The sequence below is a fragment of the Triplophysa rosa genome, linkage group LG25, assembly GCF_024868665.1.
Source record: "Triplophysa rosa linkage group LG25, Trosa_1v2, whole genome shotgun sequence".
In the NCBI taxonomy this organism is placed as follows: domain Eukaryota; kingdom Metazoa; phylum Chordata; class Actinopteri; order Cypriniformes; family Nemacheilidae; genus Triplophysa; species Triplophysa rosa.
The window spans coordinates 9525021-9547885 of record NC_079914.1 but is presented as its reverse complement, the minus strand read 5'-3'; the positions used below and the strand labels follow the sequence as shown (position 1 = coordinate 9547885).

The window sequence follows — 22865 nt, the reverse complement described above, 5'->3', positions numbered from 1 at the left end:
CTATACGACGGCATTACAATGTCTGACAACAATATAATGAAGGAAAATGTGCAAAATGCCCTAATCTCTAAACCTGCTCTGAATATACATTCATTTCAACATGAACAACTTTAAAAGAAAACTAAAGTGTTGTTTTCTGCTGAACTGAGATGAACAAATAGAAGCATCAAGTTGTGACTGAACATCCTCTGATAACATTTCAGCTCTTCTGGTGACTGGTGCAGATGAAAGGGGGGTTTGTTTAATATTTTCTTTTAGTTTATGTCATTATTTTCCTTCGAAACGTGTTTCTCACGCAGCCTCCATTCACCCTTTTACTATTTTCCCATCAGTAAAGGGCTTGTAATGTTTTCCTAAGATCCACTGTATTCTTAGGGAACATTCGCTCGTTGTTGGGCGGTAAGTGAATGAGGGAGGACCCGTGTAGATCGCTCCTACTGGGCTTTGAGCTAATCTATTTTCCGTGTCCTTACCTCGGACTGCTGCGGACAAGTTTCTTCAAAATGTCCACGTCTAATTTCATAATGCCATTTAAGGTTTCCGCTTTTGACAACCGCAACTGAGACAAACCGGTCTCGTGCATGTCGATGCAGGAAGAATAAATGCAAATCTCTCGAGCCATTCATCTCGGAAAACATGGTTTTCAGCGTCAACTTCTCTAACTTTTGAAAAGGACATTGTTTTTCAGTGTACGCGCCGCATATGTTAACTGTCCGTGGCGCCGTAGGACCCAAACTGCTACTGAGCAGACCTTGATGTGCCTGGTATAAATTTGATTGCATTAGAATATAATGTGGCGTTCATTTATTTATGTCAAAAGGCTTTGAGGTCCGGACGGACGCATCTCGCGGTCCGCATTCGGACCGGAGTCCGCTAGTTGGTGACCCCTGCTTTAATCCATTCCTAATAAATGATGTGTAATGTAAGACAACTGTTGGCTCATCACCTATAACAATGCAGTGAAGTCAGCATCATGTGAGTGGAGTCCAGTGAGTGGATGAAATTAGGAGGGAAGGCGTTTTTCTGCTTCATGCTGTCTGGTTTCCTAAATAAGGCACAAGAAAAAAAAGGAAAAGTCTCGGTAAGAAGGAAAGACTCATTTTCCCTCAATCTCACACATGCACACTTGGATAATTAAGGCCGCTTTCACAATCTCCTCGCCGGGTTATACCCACACCTGTAGAGCCGGAGGACATACATCACTGAACAGGTGGGCAGTCTTAATTATCGTCTGAGACGTAGACACACGTGAACGCCAAGCACCTGTTAGCCCGGCTGAGAGTAATGTGTGCGCTTATACCGGCTCAAGATATTACATTACCCCGTCCTACAGTATATCAGACCCTACCTGTATATATTAATGTGTGTCGCTACAACTAATAAAAAACTGTGATTCCCAAAGCGCTGGGAGTTATTAAAATGTTATAAACAGCAACTGCTGATGCATGTAAATGCAAATATTGGGGATTACAGTGAAAATCAAAGTCTGACGCGTTACTGTAGATGTTGACATTATTAATGTAAGCGTGAAATCCTTCAGCTGCTCAAACAGTACAGAGAGAAAAAGTAAAAGCTCATTATGGCACCAGTTATTCTCTTCTTCAGGAAGTTGAGATGAATGGAGAGTGGATGGAGGTAATTGTGTGGGCTGTGTTTTGGATACGCCGGCACAAATCCAGGGGTTATTTCTGCTCCCCGGTGAGTTGTGTTGTATGTGAACAGCTGGCCTCGTGTGAAAGAGCAAACAGTGAATGAAACACCACCGTGAATCAGGCCAAGGGTGTTTTCTAGCCTATTTGGGATGTTAGTTATCAAAGAAAACACGCTGTTAACATTTAGTGGGAGTAAAGGACTGCTATCAAAATATGCAACCCAACCGACCACATTAACAACGTTCATAAAAATGTCATTGTCATACCCACAAAAAACAAACTCACGGCTGTCCCATTATTAGATTTTCACTACACGATCACAAAAAATCCCAATAATATACAATATATATAATAACAGTTGAAATTAAATAAAGAAAAGATGCTATCAGTCAAATTCCTCTTTAATTTTGTTGATTTTTTCCACTACTTGCAGTTGCCACTCATTCGAAATCACACTCATTCACCCCAATGAACAGCATATATACACTGTCTGAATCGCTCCCTGTATAGTGCACATTGTGCCATTCACCCTACAGGAAACAGTGATAATGTGAATAAGGCCGTTTTCAGATTGAGCTCGTTTGCAGCGGTCCGAACCCGAGTGCGATAGTTCCCGGCGCCCCCCGCAGCGTAGGTTTGGTTTCACACTCAACTTATTCTGTCGAACCCTGGTGCGTTTGCGTTCGTCTTACGTCATCAAAAATGTGCACGGCGCATGACAGAAAACAAAACACGGATCAATATATTGTGTTTTTATTAATTTGGTGCTATTATGCGCAGCAGAGTAAATGACATTTGGGTTTACTGTATGCGCGTTGCCTCCAGACGGCTCCTTCACCTCCTTCAGGTAGTCTCGGGTTCGGTAGCCAGATTTATGTCTGTGTACTGTGCAAATAAATTTTGTATTTGTAAAAACAAGCACATAGATGTATGCATTTAAGAAAAGCATAAAATATAAAATCAATAATATATATTAAATATATAATATAAATAAATATGTTTACATACAATTTAAATGACATAAGTATATATGCAAATATTTCCTGTGTTAATAAATACAAAATAAATTATGCAAAGTACACGGACATATATCATAACTTATATTCTGGATGCGATTAATCGCAATTAATCGCTTAACAGCCCTACTCAGAAGGCATCTGGCACCCGTACAATATAGCAGCAATGTGCATTTATTCATAGCATATTATGGTATGTACTGAATGTACCAAGATAGAATCTACAGCCGCTAACATCTGTTAACTGCTTCCCAATGTGCTGCAGATAATTCCTCGAAGGGTGGGAATTTGGCTCTGAAGATGGCATCAGGTCACGGCCACGAGAGAGCCGCTACCACCCTCTTAATTTCATCGTTTATTCAGGTCTTCATGTTAATAAGGGTCTATTCAAACCTCTAATTACAGCACTTGAGGGACATCAGGAGTCCTCGAGTGCACGGTTTGTGGTTTATGTCATGCATGGGTAGTGTGCAATCTACTTGTAACTGTCCTCAGAAAACCTCTATTATATCAGCGCGACAGTTTAATATTGCTTTTAACACCTAGAAGCATATCTAACATCTGAAAGCTGGTACATCGTAATGAAATACTACAGGAGAGCTTTGACAGGGCTTCACCGAAACCTGTCGCTCGGTTTTGATTGGAACCGGACGGCGGTGTCTGTTCTCGGCGGAGACACCGGTGGCTCTCTGCTATTTCTCAAAGCCTGCGAGAGACGTACGATTGCAGGGGCAGCTATCGGTCTAGCTGCGAGCGATTCTGGTGAGCGAGGCGGCCTGGGGAGGGTGGTGACGGGGAGCCCTTTCGACACCCGAGCTTCTGCTAATGCGATTCCTGTCTTAACCAAGTTCTGCTGTGGTTGTCTATCAGAGGCAGCGATAGGGAAGTACAAGTGCACAAAAGTGAGGGACGTTGAAAGTGGTTTTTAATCATGTCCTCGCAGCTTCTGGTGGAAGGTTGACCAGATAGCTCGCATCTGAAGCTGTCAGAGGAGGCATAAGAGATATTTCTTAAGTGTGGTGGAGTATGCTTGGGTAAAGCTAAAAACGAAGCGGGTGTATTAAACACCAGATGGATTGAGCATTTGTTGTTTGGATGGAAGTACAGAAAGGTTTGTTTGATAAAAGATGATGTTGGCTTATAAACATATGGTAGATGTTTGGTTGGTGGTTCACAGTAACTTGTTCATGCATGAAATTTTGTGAGATGGAGAAATGTACACAGCCTGTTACTAATGAGGCTTAATTTAACTTTTTTAAGTGTTCCAAACTAGTATGCCTTTTCGTTTTTTATGTAATCTAAAGAGAACAACTCCAGAATGGTCGGGTTATTTTCCATGCAATTACAATAAATGTAATTTTTTTTCGTAAAAATAAACGAAACATTTATTGCGCAAGAAAGAACAATACAAAAGTATATGAAATGTAAGCGTACAGTAATGATCTACACGATTTCGTGGGTGACCATGTAAAGGAAATAAAAAAATGTAAGTAATTAAGTAACTTGCTATTGTTTGTTACAAACCGAGATGGCGACAGAGAGCCCCGATAAGAGCCTCTCCTGCCACGACAATGCAACAAATAGTGATGTATTATATTTTATAAGGCTGTCAAACGATTAATCGTGATTAATCGCATCCAGAATAAAAGTTTGTGTTTACATAATATATGTCTGTGTACTGTGCATATTAAATTTGTATTTATAAATACAAACACATACACATGAATACATATTTAGGAAATATTTACATGTATTTATTTATATTTACCAATAATTGAAATTATATATAAATGTTTATTAATTTTGAGATTTTTCTTAAATAAATGCATGTATGTGAATGTGTTAATAAATACAAAATTATTACGCACAGTACACAGATATATATTATGTAAACACAAACTCTTATTCTGGATGCGATTAATCACGATTAATCGTTTGACAGCCCTAATATTTTACGAATTATTTTCGTCGCAAGTCAATATTTTGTCTTCCAAAGTCATACAGGTGTAGAACAACACATGGAAATAACATTTTAAATTTAAATTTACAAACAACACAACAGTGTCCTGCATTCTGCAAAACATTTCCGATTCCAACTCCGCACAAATATACTTGGTCTCCGAATGCAAACACGTGTCTACAGATGACAAAACCACTGCTGATGTGAAATCATTGTCCATTCCGTGTAGCCCTCCATTCAATAAATGACACAGAGAACGTGCCGCAGTGACATTTCAACACGAAATGCCATTTGTCTCATCTGAGGGTCTTTCTGCTTGTGTCATAGTCTCCAGGGTCTCCATACATTATAATAAATGCAGGCCGGCCACTGATGGCACCAGAACAGAGTGATCCTGCTACTCACCAGTTTGCTATTTAGACACTCACATTTAAAACCAGTCAAGCTATGTGAATACTGCACAGAATGGAACTAAACCTCTGCACTGATGTGGGATCAGTTTTGTTTTAGAATGCTGAGCAGTGAGTGAAGAGGAGTGGTATATAGTGCTTAATAATAAAATTCAATTAAATTGCACTGTTAACAAAGCTTTTAAATTGCTATACAATAGTTTCTGCACTTGCATTCATATCTATTCGCCTCAATGGGTTTTTACTCGCGATTAATCACACCCTTTTCATGTGATCAACTGCGATTAATCTCACGTATAGGGAAATTAAACATACACTATTTATTTTGTTGCAAAGCCAAATTGTTGTCAATCGATTAAAAAAAAAGAACCTTATCACACACAGCATTTATGTTTTTAAACATACTTTTACAACATTCTAATCATTTCACATTTTATCTCCAAATTAATGTAGAAACAACACATTTCTTTAACAGCACCATTTTATGAATGAAAGCCAACATTCCAATTATTGTTGGCTTTGCAACTGATGTTTTTATTAAATGTATTATTTTTTTCTACTAATCAAACCCATTATAAGTGTGTGCCCTTCCTACCTGTCTAACAGGTAGGAAATATACAGAAAATAAATAAAGTTCTCAAACACTTTACAGACTTTCCTGGTAAATAATAAAGAAGAATCCTCATTAAAGCTACAAAATCACATTGAATTCCTCTTTTCTTCTGTTCTTTGATTAACATGAGTAACAGGAGTCACAGCAGCACGTTTAAGAATGCGAAGGTCGAAAGCGCTTCCTATTTTCCCTAAGACTTAATTTAACTCGTTGAAGACTGTGCTTGCGAAAATGTGCTTTCTGGCATAATCTTGTGTTTTTGTTCATTCAAGCACGAAAGAGAAGTTAATACTGGTGCGCTGTCTGACAGATTCTGACGCAGCCTTTAGCCCATGTGTACACCAGACGGGACTGCTATCGCGTTGAGCCGTGTTCCACAGCCAGAAGCTGTCAATCTACACTGGAAGTGTCAATACAACAATTTCAAATCGTTTAAAGGCCTTTATATGGATATTATATAATGTAACGCTAGGCAATGATGACAGAAAAAACAGATGTTGCGTTAATGGAGTTAAATATTTTTATAGCGTTAATCTGAATAAATTAATCGCATGCGTTAACGCGTTAACGTTGACAGCCCTAGTGTTAACAGTTATTAATTGTGGATTGTATAACGTTTGGATTCTGTGGGGTCAGGTGCAATGATACACGAGTTCCTCGGATCCCTGAAGACTAGGAAACCAAATTAGACAGATTTATGGCTAAGACTTTCACACAAAGAGTTTTTTTTTCACTGAATGCCAGCGTAATAATGTTTCGCTATATCAAAAAGGACGCAGTCCACACGAAGCCAGAGCTTTCCCTATCTGATCTTTATTTGTCCTTTTCACGGCCTCATCTCAAGAAATATCTGCATACACACGAAACCACTAAACCGACTCAAAACGATGTAGTATAAATGCCAAATCAGTATGTGGCGCTATAATTCTGCCACAGAGATACACTAAAAATGGAGAAGAAGACTTGGAGCATGCGCATAAACTTTGCGCGCTGGGTGATGACATCATCGTTTCAAAAAATAAACGAATCCGCTGTACACACGAAAATGCAATGGTGGCATTTTCAGATTTATCCACTCTGGGACCGGGTTTCAAAAAATAGCGGTTCCGGCTCCCAAAACGATACGCTACAAAATCGTACGTATACAGCTAACCGCGTCTCTGTATGGACTCTTAGAGCAAACTATATAAAAATGTGATGCTTTTTAATCAAGATTCGGAAAACAAGGCCTTCGTTAACATATTAAAGCTGCAACACGTAACCTTTTTTAATTACTTTTTTATAGTGAGACTAGTATAGCAATTTATAAGGTGAGCTGTCGAGTACGATTTCACTAGAAATGTCAATTTGACATCATTTGACTTCAAATGTATACATACTCTATGTAAAGTGCCTGCAATTTCATGTTTCAAACAGAGATGGCGACAGAGAGGCAAGTGTTACAAATTGAAGCTTTAAGAAAATAAAACAAAACTTCCAAATGAAGCACTACCCTCATGTCCTCTGTAATGAACGTAAAAAAACAATTAACATGAGTGCATGGAAATGTGGAGAGGGGTCAGAGATCAGGGCAGTATCAATGCAGGGGTCACAGTGTGATGGAGACACTTACTCATTGGCGTCATGGCCGATGTGGATATTCAGATTCTGCATGCTGCTCTTGAGCTGTGGAAAACAGAAGAGAGACTTTGAGCATCCCATGAGGAAGCAGCTACGACACAAAGCAAATAATTATTACATTGTTCATATTGCAACAAGCAATACTCCATTTGATGCTCCACATAAAAGTATATAAAAACGTTTATAAGAAAGAGATAGAAGAGATGAAATCTATATTATCTGGATTTAACAAGGCCTTTCTGCAACCTCTTTGACCTCAAGTATGAACCGAACCGATACATACGAATATTACAATCAATCGTCTCTTTCTAAACGCGCCAGAGTGACCTTCAAGTTTTACTATCGATCTTCCCCAAAGACATCTGACAGAAATTTGAGTAGGACACTCCCAATCAGAATGCGATCAGGCGGCGACCGAACAAGGAAGATGTTCCCATAAACCCACACAAGCATACTTCTGACACCGTCAGAGTAGCTCAACCTTAGCGAAGGTTGCCATCCATCACGTAGATGCAAAGACACAGTACATGTGAGTGAGCGACTGCTCACAGTATAGGACCTGTCACAGGGAGCTTCATTCATTCTTGAATATTTCTCTCCGGGTCATTGTGACCTGAATCCGTCATAACCAGGTTTGGCTCAATAAATGGGTCACTAAAAAGCAAAAAAAAAAAAATATCCAAAAACCTGCACGGTGTAGGGTGAAACCAGACGGGGCCTTTTAATGACAAAAGATGTATGAGTCTATTAAAGCAACAAAATCCACAGAAGATATCAAGCAGGTACAAGAAAAAGCTTTGAACTCAGTAGCAACAAAGTTGATAGAACCCTTAAGGTTATTGGGATAGTTCAGTCAAAAATAAAAATTATTTCATCATTTACTCACCTTCGTGTTATTTGGAACCTGTATGACTTTATTACTTCTGCAGAACACAAAAGAAGATATTTTGAAGAATGTTGGTGACCAAACAACAACTGGCCCCAATTGACTTCCATTGAATGGAAAACAAAACCACAGAGACATTTTTTAAAATATCTTCATTTGTGTTGCACAGACGAAAGAGTCACACAGGTTTCGAACAACATGAGGGTGAATAAGTGATGACAGAATTGTTTTTCTGTATGAACTATTCCTTTAAATCAAATCATTATAAATACCATCCTTTCATTAGCGGAAAACAGTCTAATATGTAAACTATAACAGAACGGTGCTATGCAATATAAATAACAATATGCTTTGAATGTGGCAAAGTGATACAAATATTAACTCGGTAAAGCAGTCACACTGTAGCTATGCTTTATCGTAAACAAACCAAATTTATTGGCCAATCGACATCAAGGCTGCAACTGTTTGTGTTATACACTGATATGTTGCTTTTGGTTGCTCTGAGTAACTCAGAACGAAGGGAGGCGAGACCACAGCAAGCAGTCTTTGTCCTGCTGGCGTGATGCCCGGGCAGTGATGAAGGGATTCCTATCTGAAATGTAATAATTCCTGGTTTGGACAGCTGTCTGTGTGCACACATGCTCTTGATCAGGACACACTTTGGAGAAGTGCGACAGTATCTTCCTCACTTATTCTGTAGTGCTCTTTAATCCTGACCAGATTCATGTCAACCCTCATTCCGTTCAAAACATGTACCAGTTTCTTTCTTCTGTGCAACACAAAAGAAGATATGGTTTTGCGTCCATACAATGGAAGTCAATGGGGGCCAATGTTGTCTGGTCACCAACATTCTTCAAAATATATTTTTTTGTGTTCTGCAGAAGAGGATTGGAATGACATACAGGGTGAAAATGAAATACAGGTAGAATAAATGGATACCTGGATAACATAAAGCCCCATCAAAACAAACGTTACAGCAATGAATCCACTGTAACCAAGTTTCAAGGCGAGCATGAAGTTTTTCAACCTTTCCACAAAAACAACAGCATGTTTTGCTAAAAGATCAATTAAAAGGGATGATTCATCATCCGCTGCTGTGAAGGCCAGAGCCCTGATCTTCTCGATATAAAAAACATCTTGCGGCGCATGCTAAAGCACCCAGCATCTGATCTGCCTTTCAGGCCAAGCAAAACTTCAGCGTTAGCCAATTAGCAGGATGTGGAAAAGCAACATTCTGGATCATAAGAGCATTAGCACTAAACATCAGCAAGGCTCTATATACAGTATCCTTCAGGGATCCAACTGTAAACAGGGACTAAAGCAGATCCCCTCGGGAATTCACTCTTGCTCTTTTCAAGGGCACCTCAAGCGTTTGGCCACCATAGCACAGGAGACATACGATTCCCTGTGGCTTTCTACCCCGCTGTCTTCCTCACAATATTAACAGACTCTACTTGATGTATGGCCTGTGAAAGAAACATTTCAGCCTCCAAAAGTGACCCCTAAAGTGATTAGCAGCAAACAATCACATTAGTTAGCTTAAGCGATGCATATCCACAGTCTGATTCCCTCCCAAGTGCGATTTCTTTCCCTCTATCTACAGACACAGGGCCGCACAGGACAGAATAAATACCGCCGATTTCACCCCGGCTTATTTGTGGACTGTGTTACGATGGCGTCGCGCTCCCATTTCCCCGGCATCTAATTAATACGCCATTTCCAATGCAAAGAAAGATCAAGGGTGGGTTGGAAGAGATGAAATCGCAGAGACGTGACCTCGGTAGAAGAGTCACATTGCCGCGGCGTGATAAAACGCCGGCTTTATTACGTTTGAAGTAGGAGGTTGAGATTAATAGTGATTTGGATTTTGTTCTGTACTGCACACAGAACGTCTGAAAGGTAATGAGGGTTTCCTTGACTTTGATATTGAATCTGGGTATCTTGTGAGGTTGTATTGCCAAATAGATAAGCAAAAGGTTTCAAGCACCTCTTTGTTAGAAAAGAGACTTTTCTTGAAAAACATCCATTTAATCATTTACTATCTATTTTTCCCTCTGTAATGCTACATATTACCAAGTGAACCAGGACATTTATTGACAAGGCAAATGAAAGTTCAACTTCCTTTTTTCGATCTATTGTGCTCCATAACACTGTCTGGAGTAAAATATAGAGGACCCGTCCTGAAACACCACCAGCACCCTATAGTTAAAACTTAAGTGGCCCTGATGACATCAGTCCGAACTTGTTTCGGGGGCGGAGCACATTTTCCACTATGCACATTTATCACATCTTGATTAAATGAAATAAAATTTTTGTTTGCAAGTTAAAGATTGCTGTTTAGAAAATGCTAAATTTGGCCAAGGTTATTATAATTTACCAAAATTAAAACCATTAAAACATTTCTGACCATTGAATTAAAATAAAATATTGGCTTGAAGAAAAACGTATGTTGTCTAAGCATAAAAACTGAAGTAAATTTAAATTAAGGCACTAAAATTATAAACTCTAAACTAAACAAAAATATTCTAAAATATAAAAGTAATATTTTTTTATAAAAACATTAAAATGACAAAGCACTTAACAAAATTGCTTAAAAATGAAACTAAAATAAAAGCTGATTAAATAAAATAAAAACTGATTTTAAGTAAGGGGTAATCCACGGCTAGCGGAGGCTAAGAACCCCCCGACATAAAGCGGAGACGTGTCCGCCATCTTGGAGCAGTCCACTGACGTCACTCACAGTTTACTAGAATGCCCCAGCGCTGCGCAGCCATGGCAGTGAAAACAACAGGGATTTAAATTGACAAAAATGGGATAACCTTTCATTATTGTCATATGTTAGTGTAGCAGATATAATGTTTGAGTTTACACAACAATAAATATGTTTTTAGAATCATACACAGTAAACTTGATCCTGAGTGTTAACGGACCGGCTCGCACCGTTCCAGTATGGTGGACGACCTATGTGGGCCTATAGCGGCCCATAGAAACAGATCTAGTTATTTATATCTATGCAGTAAATGTTGATAAAAAAAAAAGTAAAGCTAATTCAAAATGTTAATAAAATAAGTCTAAATACAAAACTTTGATAACTCTGGATTTAACACACAAATTCACTTTCATTTGAAGTTAATAGAAGGGGCACAATCCACAGCTAATAAAACAACAATTTTGGACTCTACGCTTAATGCTCCTCACATCTGAGATTGCAACAGCACATCTTGTCAAACAGCTTCACACCCACATGCACCAAAATCCTCATTAACTACTTGCCCAATGTGAGAACCACCCAAAACCTAACCTGACAGTCCACTATGTGTCCCCTCAGACATAAATAACCCAACATGCCAATGAAACCAAAATTGTAATAAGGAGATATTAACAGATAGCGTTTGAATAAAAACAGTCTATAAAACCCTTCCCTTAGCCAACACCATTAAGGGTCATTAAGATCCATCATGCCGGTTCATCTGTGTAGGGGGTGTTGCTGCTAACAGGTAGAGGTAGAGCTGGGGCTCGTTGGTGATTAATAGGGGTCTTAATGGTGCTACATTAATCTCGTCAGCATGACATTTACAGGAGAACCGCAAACCCCTGGTGTGACCGCCTGGAGAGGGTTGTCTCCATCGTTGGGCAGAATAAATATAGACTAGCTGTACAAAGGTTGATGCTCTAAATGGTGATGTACATTATTGACCTCTGACCTTGACCCATCCGCTGCTATTGAGGATAAAGGGCCGTGTGATTCACGGCGAGTGAGCGCACATTGCAGTCACACCAACAAGCTGTGCGTTCCTCTGCGGTGGATCTATTCTGAGGAAGGTGAAACGGAGATGGCCGGTGTAATACATCACAACATCAACTACCATGACCCATCCAATAAAGTAAAATATGAAATTGGGGGCCGTACCGGTTTTTGGAAAGCAGACCGGTTTTGTTAGAACTCAAAAGAACCATGTCACGCGGCATAAACTTTCAGCTAAGATGCTGTTTTCATGCTAAATTTAGCAAGCGGACCATTACAATTAGAAGCTAATGATAATTAAGCTGAAACATAAGCGCTGAGTATTAATTATATGGTCTTCAAACAACCTGTGGTTTGATGAGTATGGGTTTATATGTAGAATGCCATAAACGGCCTTCACGTCTCCAACACAGCTAAAGAAAAGGGCTTCAACTGTGGAGAATTTATGAGGGGGCACCGGCCCTTTGATTAATGATGACGTTCATTAGAAATTCCATAAAAAGTCCAATAAAATGTACTGACCTACATTTACGAGTCTTGGTTATAGTGTACATGTTAGTCAATGATGGCCAATAACTGTTTGGTTACAAATATTCTTCCAAATATCTTCCTCTGTGTTCATCTGAACCAAGCGGCAACCTTCCGATCTCTCTCGTGAAGCCAACACGGAAGTGACTTAAACTGTAATTCATCGACTGGCCGCTAGAGACTGGCTCCAAAAGAGAGCAGAATCTCATTGAGCCCCATGCTAAAATGGGCAACTTTACAGCAGAAAAAAAACATGTTTACAGCCTGGTACAAAAAAAGATTTTGGTCCATATAGCTAATTTTACCCTTCATGGCAACTGTGAGGAGGGTGAATTGTTTTATATCTCACCCGTTTAACTTATATTAAACCTTAAAATTCTGCAAATTAGGAGCGTGGCCACTTGAGTGACAAGTGGTTTCAGCAACCAGGCGCCTCAGCTCCAACCACGTCCCGCCCAGTGACGCGCTGCTAAGATGGCGACGGCCGGCTCCGCCCACTTTAAGCTTCAAAACAGCTCCTCAGAAACCTACGTGGGACGTCACGGACACTACATCCATGTTTTATACAGTCTATGATCTGAACAAAGCAATTTATACAGATTGGGAACAACTCGAGGGTGAGTAAATGAAGACAGAATTTACATTTTTCGGCGAACTGTTCCTAAATACTGTCCCATAATTATCTTTTTGAATATAGTGCCCCATCTTACATGGCTTAATTTAATGGTGGTCGTAATACAGAAAATTCTACTTCAACTTCACCTAAACTTTCATCACAGAACATGAACAAAAAATATTTGGATATCTGGTAAATGTGGTATAAGGCCATGCCCAGCAACAGCAGCGGCAGCAAATGCTCAGCGACTGTGAAACAGATGGGTTGCCAGATGCTCTCTGCTGGATTCCCCCACGCGCCAGGACCACCGCTGTGCCGCCTCAGCTATGTGGTTGATGCTATCTGACAGCAGCGCGGGCCGTTTGCATGCAAAACCTCGACCGTGTTAGTCCATCGTTTCACTCCCAGCTGCACAAGACCTTTTTGAGAAGCAGTGAGCAGGGGGCTTGCTAGGTGGAGAGGGAGGACGGACTCCTTGCTTACTTCTGCTGAGGATGTAAAGTGGAACATCTACAGGAAGAAGACTACAGGGGCTTTATGGGAGAATGTGTGTTGAATGAACTTAGTTGATTTTCGAGTATAAATCTCTGGGAATGTGTCAAAACTGAACAAATTTGGGCAGATTCAATTATGATTTTGGGATTTTGGGATCACACCTAGCACACCACTATGATTTTTTCTTGCGATGTTGACGCTTACCATTTGGTTCTTCATTCTGTGGTAGGGTTGAACAATAGGAAGCCCAAGAGGCGTCACCCACTCCACCGTTCGCCCCGACTTAGCAATTAGCCTAGCGCTCTCCGTCAGCCAATCCTGAGGCAGAAAGATAAACAGTCACAACATCAACTTGACTCAGCATGCATTTATTTGAAACTGAACTGTTTAGACTCCTAAAATGAATTTACATAATGAATCGAACCCGTCTACCGTACAAGCCGAACTGAAATTGAAAACCCCAACCGTGACGAGAAAACCATCTGTTATTTGTCCGCTGTGCTAACTTCACCTGAAAAATAACACGCTAAACTGGCAGCCCAAAAAAGTTCAATTCGAGACTCCTCCTGTGCTAGTTGGAAAGATCCAGATGCACAGGTGGGAAGCTGTTGCTGGGTTGAAGTGTTTAAAGGACCTGCTGATCCACAGCAACAGTGCTTCCTGTGATATGGCACAGTCCCACAGTCCCGAGGTGCACCTCAATGCTTTGTGGGAGATAAATTCCTCTGGAAGCAGGCCTGGCCTGAAGTGGATCCATTCATCAGAGCGCTGGGTCTCAAAGCACCCCTCCGCACTACGCCTGCCGGGGGGTGGGTTGTGAAATGATCAACTACCTGAACTCAAGTCCCTCCCTCTCGCTCTCTAGCATCCGACCTGTTTGCGAAGCTGTTTGCGTCTATAGGTGAGGTGGAGGACATTTCACATGTCTGCTTGTCTCCCTGGGGGGGTGCGACGGGAGACGGTGAACGGATTCGCCTTCTGTTTCCTTCAGCTGTAATTCGCGAGCCAGGCACGTGGCCCGAAAAAACTACATCAACAATTTGATATAACAAAGATAATCTTTTCATTCAAAGACAGAAGCAGAAAGGATTTTTGTTTTATATTTGCGTGTATAAATAGGCCACTGGCTACACATCTAAGCAGTATCACATGCTGTTTTAATATAACGGTTGTACAAACGTGATATTGCTTGTGCCTACCTGAATCTCTCTCGTCCCAGTAAACATTTCCTTTAGGCTGTTGAAAACCTGATGCACCAGGTAATGTGAAGCATCCCATACGTACTCCTGGGGATAAAAATTATACAAAAAAATGACACGTCTTCAGATATACATACATATACATACAATCTGTCACACTTTATATGCTCGTTTTAATTAAAGCTACAGTGTGTGATTTTTGCACCAATGGCAGCATCAGATGGAACTGCCAAAACAACGATTCTTCCAGAGCCATTGAGTGAGAGAGTCGTGTCAACTCCGTAGATGGCAATGGAACAGTTTTTTTCACAGCAGTGCCGGTTCATGGAGCCTCTCAATAGTTCCCGGAAGTTACTACTATAGTAACACATGGAGCTGTAGCAAAACAGGCCAACTGAGGTGAACTTTAACCCATTTAAAGACGCAATTGAATAAAAAATGAATAAAAAATGAAAGAAACAATGACTAAAAATAAAAAACGTTACTTCCTGGGACTATCTGTAGGCTCCATGAATCACGTGATCACGTGAAAAATGTGAACCTTGTTGCGACTCTCTCTCTCTCTCTCTCTCTCTCTCTCTCTCTCTCTCAATGGCTCTGGATTCTTATACAATACTCATGTTTTATTGGTTTGACAAACAGATAGGCCCGCCCCCAAATTCACACCATTGGTTGAGCTAATGTGCTGTGTTGGGCTGCTCAAATAAAAAGTACAATATTATAATAGCACCAGAGAGCCACTAAGCTTGTTCGACTTCATGCGCCGCATCAAGTCGAACAAGCACATTGGTTTTAAACTTTTCAAGGAACTTAACATACGGATAACTTTCTTAAAAAAAATACTCACTTCAGGACAATAACTGTAACAAGTAATTTCTTAAAAATAATTGCAAATTTAAAGGGGTCATATGTCTTCGCTGTGTTATAAGTTGCCCACGCATGTATTAGACACGTAAAATTGCAAAAATTAAAGTGTGGGAACAAAAGATGCATTCTATCTAAAAGCGAATGCTCACCCAGACCTGCCTGAAACGCCTCGTGTAACCACACCCCCACAAATCTACCTCAGTTCGTGGTATGATTTGACTAAGACCGCCCAAATGTATACGCAAGTAAGGTGGGCGTACCTGTCAGAACAATTGCTTTGGAACCTGATGTTCCAAATATGGTAAGAGGAGTTACATTTCCGTCACACGCTTGCAGTATTCGACCAATCACTATGCACCGGTTAACTGGCCAATCATAGCACACCTCGCTTTTCAGAGCGATGAGCTTTGTAAAAAATCAGCGCGTTTCAGATAGGCGGGGCAAAGAGGAGACACAAACATGCACGGTATGTGGAAAATACAGCATCTTTGAACCTTAAATCGTGTATACACATTGCATTACATCTAAAACATACAATAATATTTGTTTTAGCAGTGTCATATGACCCCCTTAAGAGAATAGCAGAGTCCAAACCACAACAACAATAGAGAGGGACATTATGATTAAAACAATAAAACATTGACAGCTAATGAAATTCCATACAAATTTAAAGAGTTTGCGTGTTTAAAGTGTGAAACTGCATCATGCAAGCTTCGAATAAACAATGATATCATTCTTTGTTGTGGACGCTAATATTGTGTAGTTAGCTTATAGTTAGCGTTTTTGGTGTGAATGGTCCTTTACGGTCTGGCTGTGCTGACTGTAGATAAAAAACTGAGAAAGTGAAGGAATTGTTCTATTAGGCTGTCCTAGAGGACACATTATCACAGAAACATGACCGCGGCATCCAGCATGGGTTGAGGCTTTACCCAGGCCGTGATATCCCCAGAATAAGTTTGTTAACAGAAACATCAACAGCAGGACCTTAAAACCAAATATAAGTGACAAGATCGCCTATTCCCAAATGATCAACATTGGTTGTGCTTTACCAAGCAGTGTGTGGAGATTAGATCCCTCGACTCTACAGGTGATAATTCTTTCCCCTTTTATTCTCCCCACGGAGAGAGGAGAGGAGCGTCACTTGTTTCTATGGTTTCCCACAGAGGATCACACTTGGGAAATCAAGAGTGATGCAAACGCAGGGAAACGAAATCCTCGCCTCAGGTCACGCGCACAGACATTCGAAGTGAAGCAAGCCTATGATGGACCAAAATAAGGGTCGACTTACTGATCTTATAATCCACCTTTAAATCTTTAATCTTGCTCTATCTTAAACATTGGACAGATGGTATTTCAAAAACACTGAAGAAAAAGGAAGAAAAGGGGACGTCCTTTTGCGACAGTACTAGTTTTCTCTGAGGAGGTCACAGTGTCACAAATGTAACTTGTAACTGTCTGAATAAAACATGCTATTTCTTTGCAAAACCCTCTTTTGTAATGCCACTCATTATTGACTTAAAGTCACATGTCATTTAGAAAAAAATGAAATGGCTATAGCATCCAAAATGCACTGTGCCCGTGACCGAGAGCTTACGTTTAACTGTCAGATGCTCAAACGCAAACCAGACTGCAACGCTCAAAGGTACAGACCACCTTCATCCAAACATCACACAGGACAAGGTTTGTGTCATGTCAAGTAGCTGAACTCCGAGCCAACTTTGCTTTTGTTTCACAGACGAACGAGAAGCCTCACCTTTGGGAATTCATCGATTTCCTTGAGTCGCTTTTCGATTTGCAGACGGCCCCCGTAGCGAGTGACGCCATAGACCACGGTCATCACCGTTTGCTTCACCACCTTCCTGCTGATGAAGTCCTCCAACACCTGAGCGATCTTTAGACCCTTAGCTGCATCTCGAACCCTGAACTCCTCCACCTGCGAGACGGGACAGAACATCCCGTATTAAAATCAACATAAAACAACAAAACAAATCAGTGATTTATAAATGGAGCTGTCAGGTACGATATGACAGGACATGTCAGTTTGACATAATATGACTTCGACAAACGTACAAAAACGTTTCATATTTATTACGTTTCAGCCTTTTCCTCAAACACAAATAATGCTTGAATACAGTCGTATTGACAACTTTTACGATACTTTAAAGGTCCAGTGTATGAAATTTAGCGCATCTAGCGGTGAGGTTGTGAATTGCAACCAACCACTCCACCCCTCCCTTTCAAAGCACTACGGTAGCCGACACAGGACAAAGATGTCATCACTTTTTTTTACTTCTTTGCCGAAGGAGATATCTTATTTACGAAATGCGCTTCGTAGAGCAGTTTGTCCGTTTAGGGCTACTGTAGAAACAACATGTATTGCGTTACATTACCCCTTACATGCGAATTCCATGTAAGGGGACCCGCAGTGTATGTAGATAGAAATAGCTCATTCTAAGATAATAAAAACAATGCTTTAATATGTAAGGTCTTAATACACCTCTGATGACATAGTTATGTATATTATATTGTATTTCTGTCAATAGATCCTCCAAAAAAATACACACTGGACCACTAATGGTATGAAATTTCATTTGCATGGAGTGGCAGAGCAACTTCATTACTCACACAAGGTGTAAAAGTTGTTGACGGTTTTACCAGGGATCTGGAGAGCTTACCTTGTGAAACAGCTAAGGTTCGGGAACAATGAGGCTGTGTCTATGCCAAATTTTGATTCAGCACTGTGCCAGGATCACAAAGAAAAGACTGCAAATTTCTATGACAAGCACAATCTGATATTTTTGGCAGAAAGGACAAATTTAGCGTTTACTCGCTTACATTTTGTACCCAAATATAGAGAAATTGATACTTGGGTCAATGTATTTCAAACAGAGCTCTAATAAAATTACGCAGTCTTCCCAGAACTTTAGACGGGAGATTAATAGATATCGTCTCAAACGAGTCTCGTGTGACCACACGAGTTGACTCAGAACATGGTTCAAAGTGATCCCAAAACCTTATTTACATGTCCACCTGTCGGAACTGATGGTTTTTAGTTTAAATACAGTTTGAAACATTACAAATCAAATGAGGAAAAAGCAACACATTTCTTATGATCTTTGGTTTGTGATGGTATGGAAAGTAGGCAGAAAGACCCACTGCTGCCCCATTGCGACTGACCTGCTGAGCGACGCCGCTGTAGACGTCCTGAGGAACTGCACAGGGCACGAGGTTCACCGAAGTAGCACCAATAACATCCCGCCCGAGGGCAGCATAGTGCTGGAGACCATTGCACGAGCCGTCCTGAAAGACAGAAAACGTTTATTCTCACAAGAGCAATAATCACGAAAAAATATAAACAGCCACAGATTGTAATCTTAAAGTCCATTAAGGACATATTAACGAACCCCTGAGGATTATTCAAATGCAAAAGCATGTCAAAGTTACTGTAAAACATTGTGCAATCTGGCATTGGCAGACGTATTTTATTGGATTGGCAAGTAAAATGTACGTTTTTTTAGCATCCAAGCCAAATATGCTCATAATTCAGGAGCACAGATAGAACAGCATTTACTTAACACGCTGTGAATCTAGAACGAGTCAGTACCTGGTGTACAGGGAAATAAGAGATGTATTTGGTGTGGTCGGGCGCACGTGAGGCATTTGCTATCTCCATACAGCAAGCCAGCGCCTGCCATGGCTCATCTGCATTCATCCACCATTTGCGACCCTGTAAAAAAGGTCATTGCTCTTTAGGGACCGTGGAATGTGACATACATTTTAATAAAACACAAAATGTGGCTCAGGTGTAAGTAAAAGAATGCAATTTGTATTGGGAACATATTACCTACTGAATAATAGAAATGAGACAAAACGGATTTTAATAAATACACTATGGATACGTAATAGAGGTATAATGATGTATCACATATCACAAAAATTTACCTCAGAGCTTCTGTATTTAGATTGTTTTAAGGTATCACATTTGATTATCCTATTGGTTGAGCTGACAACATAAATAAAGTTTTTTTATGTTTTGTTATTTTGTGCTTTTGCTCTATTAAGGTTTAACCATCTTATTTCCTTTCTTAATTTCAAAATTGTGTTAAAATTCAGTTTTATTTTCCAGTGACAATCTATTCGGTTTTATTGATTTACATACAAATGTTCAGTTAAACCGTGACAGTTGTCAATTTTTAACAAAATAATAAATATTATAGAAAATTGTTAATATTTTGGAATTAAATCTGTTTTTTCAACTGTAGCATGTTTTACATTTTGCTCAAAATATTGTGATATAATCATAACCCCCCCGCATCATGTATCGTATCGAATCATGAGTATATCGTTACACCTCTAATAATATTTAAATAACATAACAACAAACATAAATTGATACAGAAATTTCGTAAAAGTTTCATAATGGCCAATAATTGTTTTGTTGTGGCATATTTGCATGTCAAAATATAGCAAACTGTATATATATATATATTTTTAACATAATACTCAATATTGTTAATGCTTACGTCAAGAGGAAGATCTGCCGAGTCGAGTATGTCCTCCATGATGCTATCTGCATACTCCAGTCTTCCGGCTAGTGAGCTACGCTTCTTCAAACCAGTAAGATTCACCAGATGGATCTTCAACCAGTCGAGACCTTTAGGTCCGAGGGGTCTTCCCTCGGCGAACAGCAGCAAGGCCCTGGTCACGTCACTACCCAGATGGTTAAAATATGGCGGCCGGGGGTACGTACGCCCTCGAAAGTCCATATTGTGAGGAAACCAGAACATCTCGTCCCTCACATGGTTGGCGATAGACAGCTTATAAAGCGCATCCATTCGGAGACTGTGCATCTCGGCGACCTTCTTCTTGGCTTTGATGCCTTCCCGCTTCATGTACGCCTTCTCCGCCTGGGTGTACGTAGGGTCATGAGGGCTGAAGCGTGGAATCTCAGGCGCTTCGGACAACGGCGGAGGAATGCAGAGCTTTTCGCTTCCCTTGTCATTGAAGATCGAGATGATGATGTCTAGAAGAGGTTTGTTGATCTTCCATGCGCAGTTGCCTACCTGGTTGAGGGAGTCCAGCACGGCATGGAGGTATTCAGAACGGCTTTTCTCTAGGAGAAGCTGGTGTTGGATGGCTCCGTCGGTTGAACGCATCAGCTTCGTGGGCGACAGTAGGTATGCGCCGGTTTTAGGGGAGGTCCAGGGTATCGGCGGACACAACATGGGTATGACGTAGGAGTCGAAGGTAAGTTTGGTTTCCATCGCCTCCTTTTGCATTTGTGTCACAATAGGGTGTGGCTTGATGAAGCCAATCTAATATAAATTTGGACAGATAAAAGTGACATTTTACCATTTTGAAAAAATGTCCTACTGTATCCTCAAGAAACGTCAACTTGTGTTTAAAGTTCTTGCAGTCTTGCATATCTAGAATCCAGAACATCACACCAGAACTTTGGCTTGACCAACAAGCCACCCCAAACGCTGCATAGCAACACCCCGGCAACCACCCACAAATCCCTAGCATCATGGCATAAATTTAAGATAAACTTAATTAAGGGCCTTATAGTTACAGGAATGTAAAAAACAGCCAGAAACAAAGAAAATCAAAGCATTTTCTACTTGACAGCATTCATGTCACATAAATAATCCAAAAACACGCTAAACCGAGAGCTTCTCCCCGCTGCACGGGCCATCTGCACGCCCAGCGGAGGAACGGGATTTAAGCACAGCGTCTTTGAGGCCCATGGTGGAGGCCGTGCCGTGAGATGGTCGTAATGTTCGGGAATGAGACTCTGGGGACAAAACGGTAAAAAATCTCTTGATCCGATTTTGTCTTTCTCTCCTCGAGCCCTTTTGCGGTAAATCAGCCGGGTAATTAAGGATTGATTTGAGGAAAAAAAGATTAGTTTTAGAGTGATCAGTCTTTCCCCATTGACCCACGATCACTCGGAAAGAAAAAAAAGTTTGCATAATTCATGAAAACATTCGTGCCTGTGAGAGGTTATGGAAGGGGCCGAGGTAAGGATGAAAAGGTTTACGCTCTTGGCCTCGGATTGCAGGTCTATTGAGTCTGTATGGGATGCACTAGAAAACTAATATGATCGCCTAAATTTATTTATTATATTTTATTTATTTTGTTTTAGAAATGTTAAGCTGTACTTACCTTACGACTGCTGCGGAAAGTGTACATGTGATACAGGATGGGAATAAGCTTCTCTTCTTGAGCGGGATTGAGAATATTGGCCTTGACTTTGAGCTCCCGTACCATTAGGTCAACCAGGAAGCTACCTAGTTGTACCATCAGGACCTGCGGCCAAGGGGTGTCGTCATTCAAAAGAGACGGGCCGTTACACATTTCCATCTCGAGACTCACCCAACGTTCTCGCGGCAACTGGTCATTGATCTGTGTTGAAACAAGAAATCTAATGTAAAAGCAAATGCGTGTATACACCAGTTTATACTCACTGGATTTTTAAAGCTGGAGCACACACAGCAAAACTGACTAGCTACAAGCTACACAATCAGTATGAGTTTTTTTGAGGATCGAATTCACATCATACTAGGGATTCTCATTTCGGTTAATTTCCCTAACTGAGAACCGTCACTCGTTATCCGAACATTAACCGTTAACTGATCAAATTTAATATTGAATTGGAATCAAAGCATACATATTACGAGATCATGTAAATGACATTTCATGCAGTGTGTAATGTTGCCGTGTGTGAATGTAAGCAGTCTGCCAAGTTGTAAAGCCGAAGGTGAATGAATAACAACGTTATTGGCTGGGAAAAAAGGGAGTCGACTCTGAATCACGCAAACGAGTCGTGCCCTAGTCCGATTCGTGATTCGCCGTGGATTTACGTCACTACATAGACATAGCTACATTAAAAAAACAAACATTTTATTCACAGATTTATTTTTACATGCAAACATCAGCATAACGAATAGATCAACAACAGCACCTGCATTCACATTAGGGATGTTCATATTGACCGTTTAACCGTTAACTGATAAGTAAAATTTTTGACCGATTAATACTATCAGTTAAACTATTTAAAAGATATGTTTATGTTTAATAATATTTTTTATTAATAGTAATAATATGTTTTTTTTGTTTTCTGCATGGTGAAAGAAAAATATGCTATACATGTTTTAACTCACGGAGCGTGCAGACGCGTGCGACCAGGTGTAAATGCCCTCCGAAATGTTTTCGAAACAGATTAAAATCAGATCACGCAAATCACTTGACGAAACTG

At 40.3% G+C, this 22865-nt stretch overlaps 1 protein-coding gene across 3 annotated transcripts in view; it reads right to left on the bottom strand.

The window, feature by feature from the left end:
• Window positions 1–22865, bottom strand: part of polrmt (polymerase (RNA) mitochondrial (DNA directed)) — a 40792-nt gene that overhangs the window by 5829 nt on the left and 12098 nt on the right. For 2 of the 3 annotated variants that reach the window (XM_057325217.1, XM_057325219.1), the window contains exons 9-17: window positions 21773–22012; window positions 20131–20922; window positions 19212–19334; window positions 18785–18907; window positions 17361–17540; window positions 14741–14827; window positions 13746–13859; window positions 7264–7316; window positions 947–1045 (exon numbers count right to left, since the gene is read on the bottom strand). In XM_057325217.1, the coding sequence (XP_057181200.1) occupies window positions 947–1045; window positions 7264–7316; window positions 13746–13859; window positions 14741–14827; window positions 17361–17540; window positions 18785–18907; window positions 19212–19334; window positions 20131–20922; window positions 21773–22012 (1811 nt within the window). The remainder of the gene's footprint in view (window positions 1–946; window positions 1046–7263; window positions 7317–13745; window positions 13860–14740; window positions 14828–17360; window positions 17541–18784; window positions 18908–19211; window positions 19335–20130; window positions 20923–21772; window positions 22013–22865) is intronic. The other variant, XM_057325218.1, reaches the window with a different exon arrangement.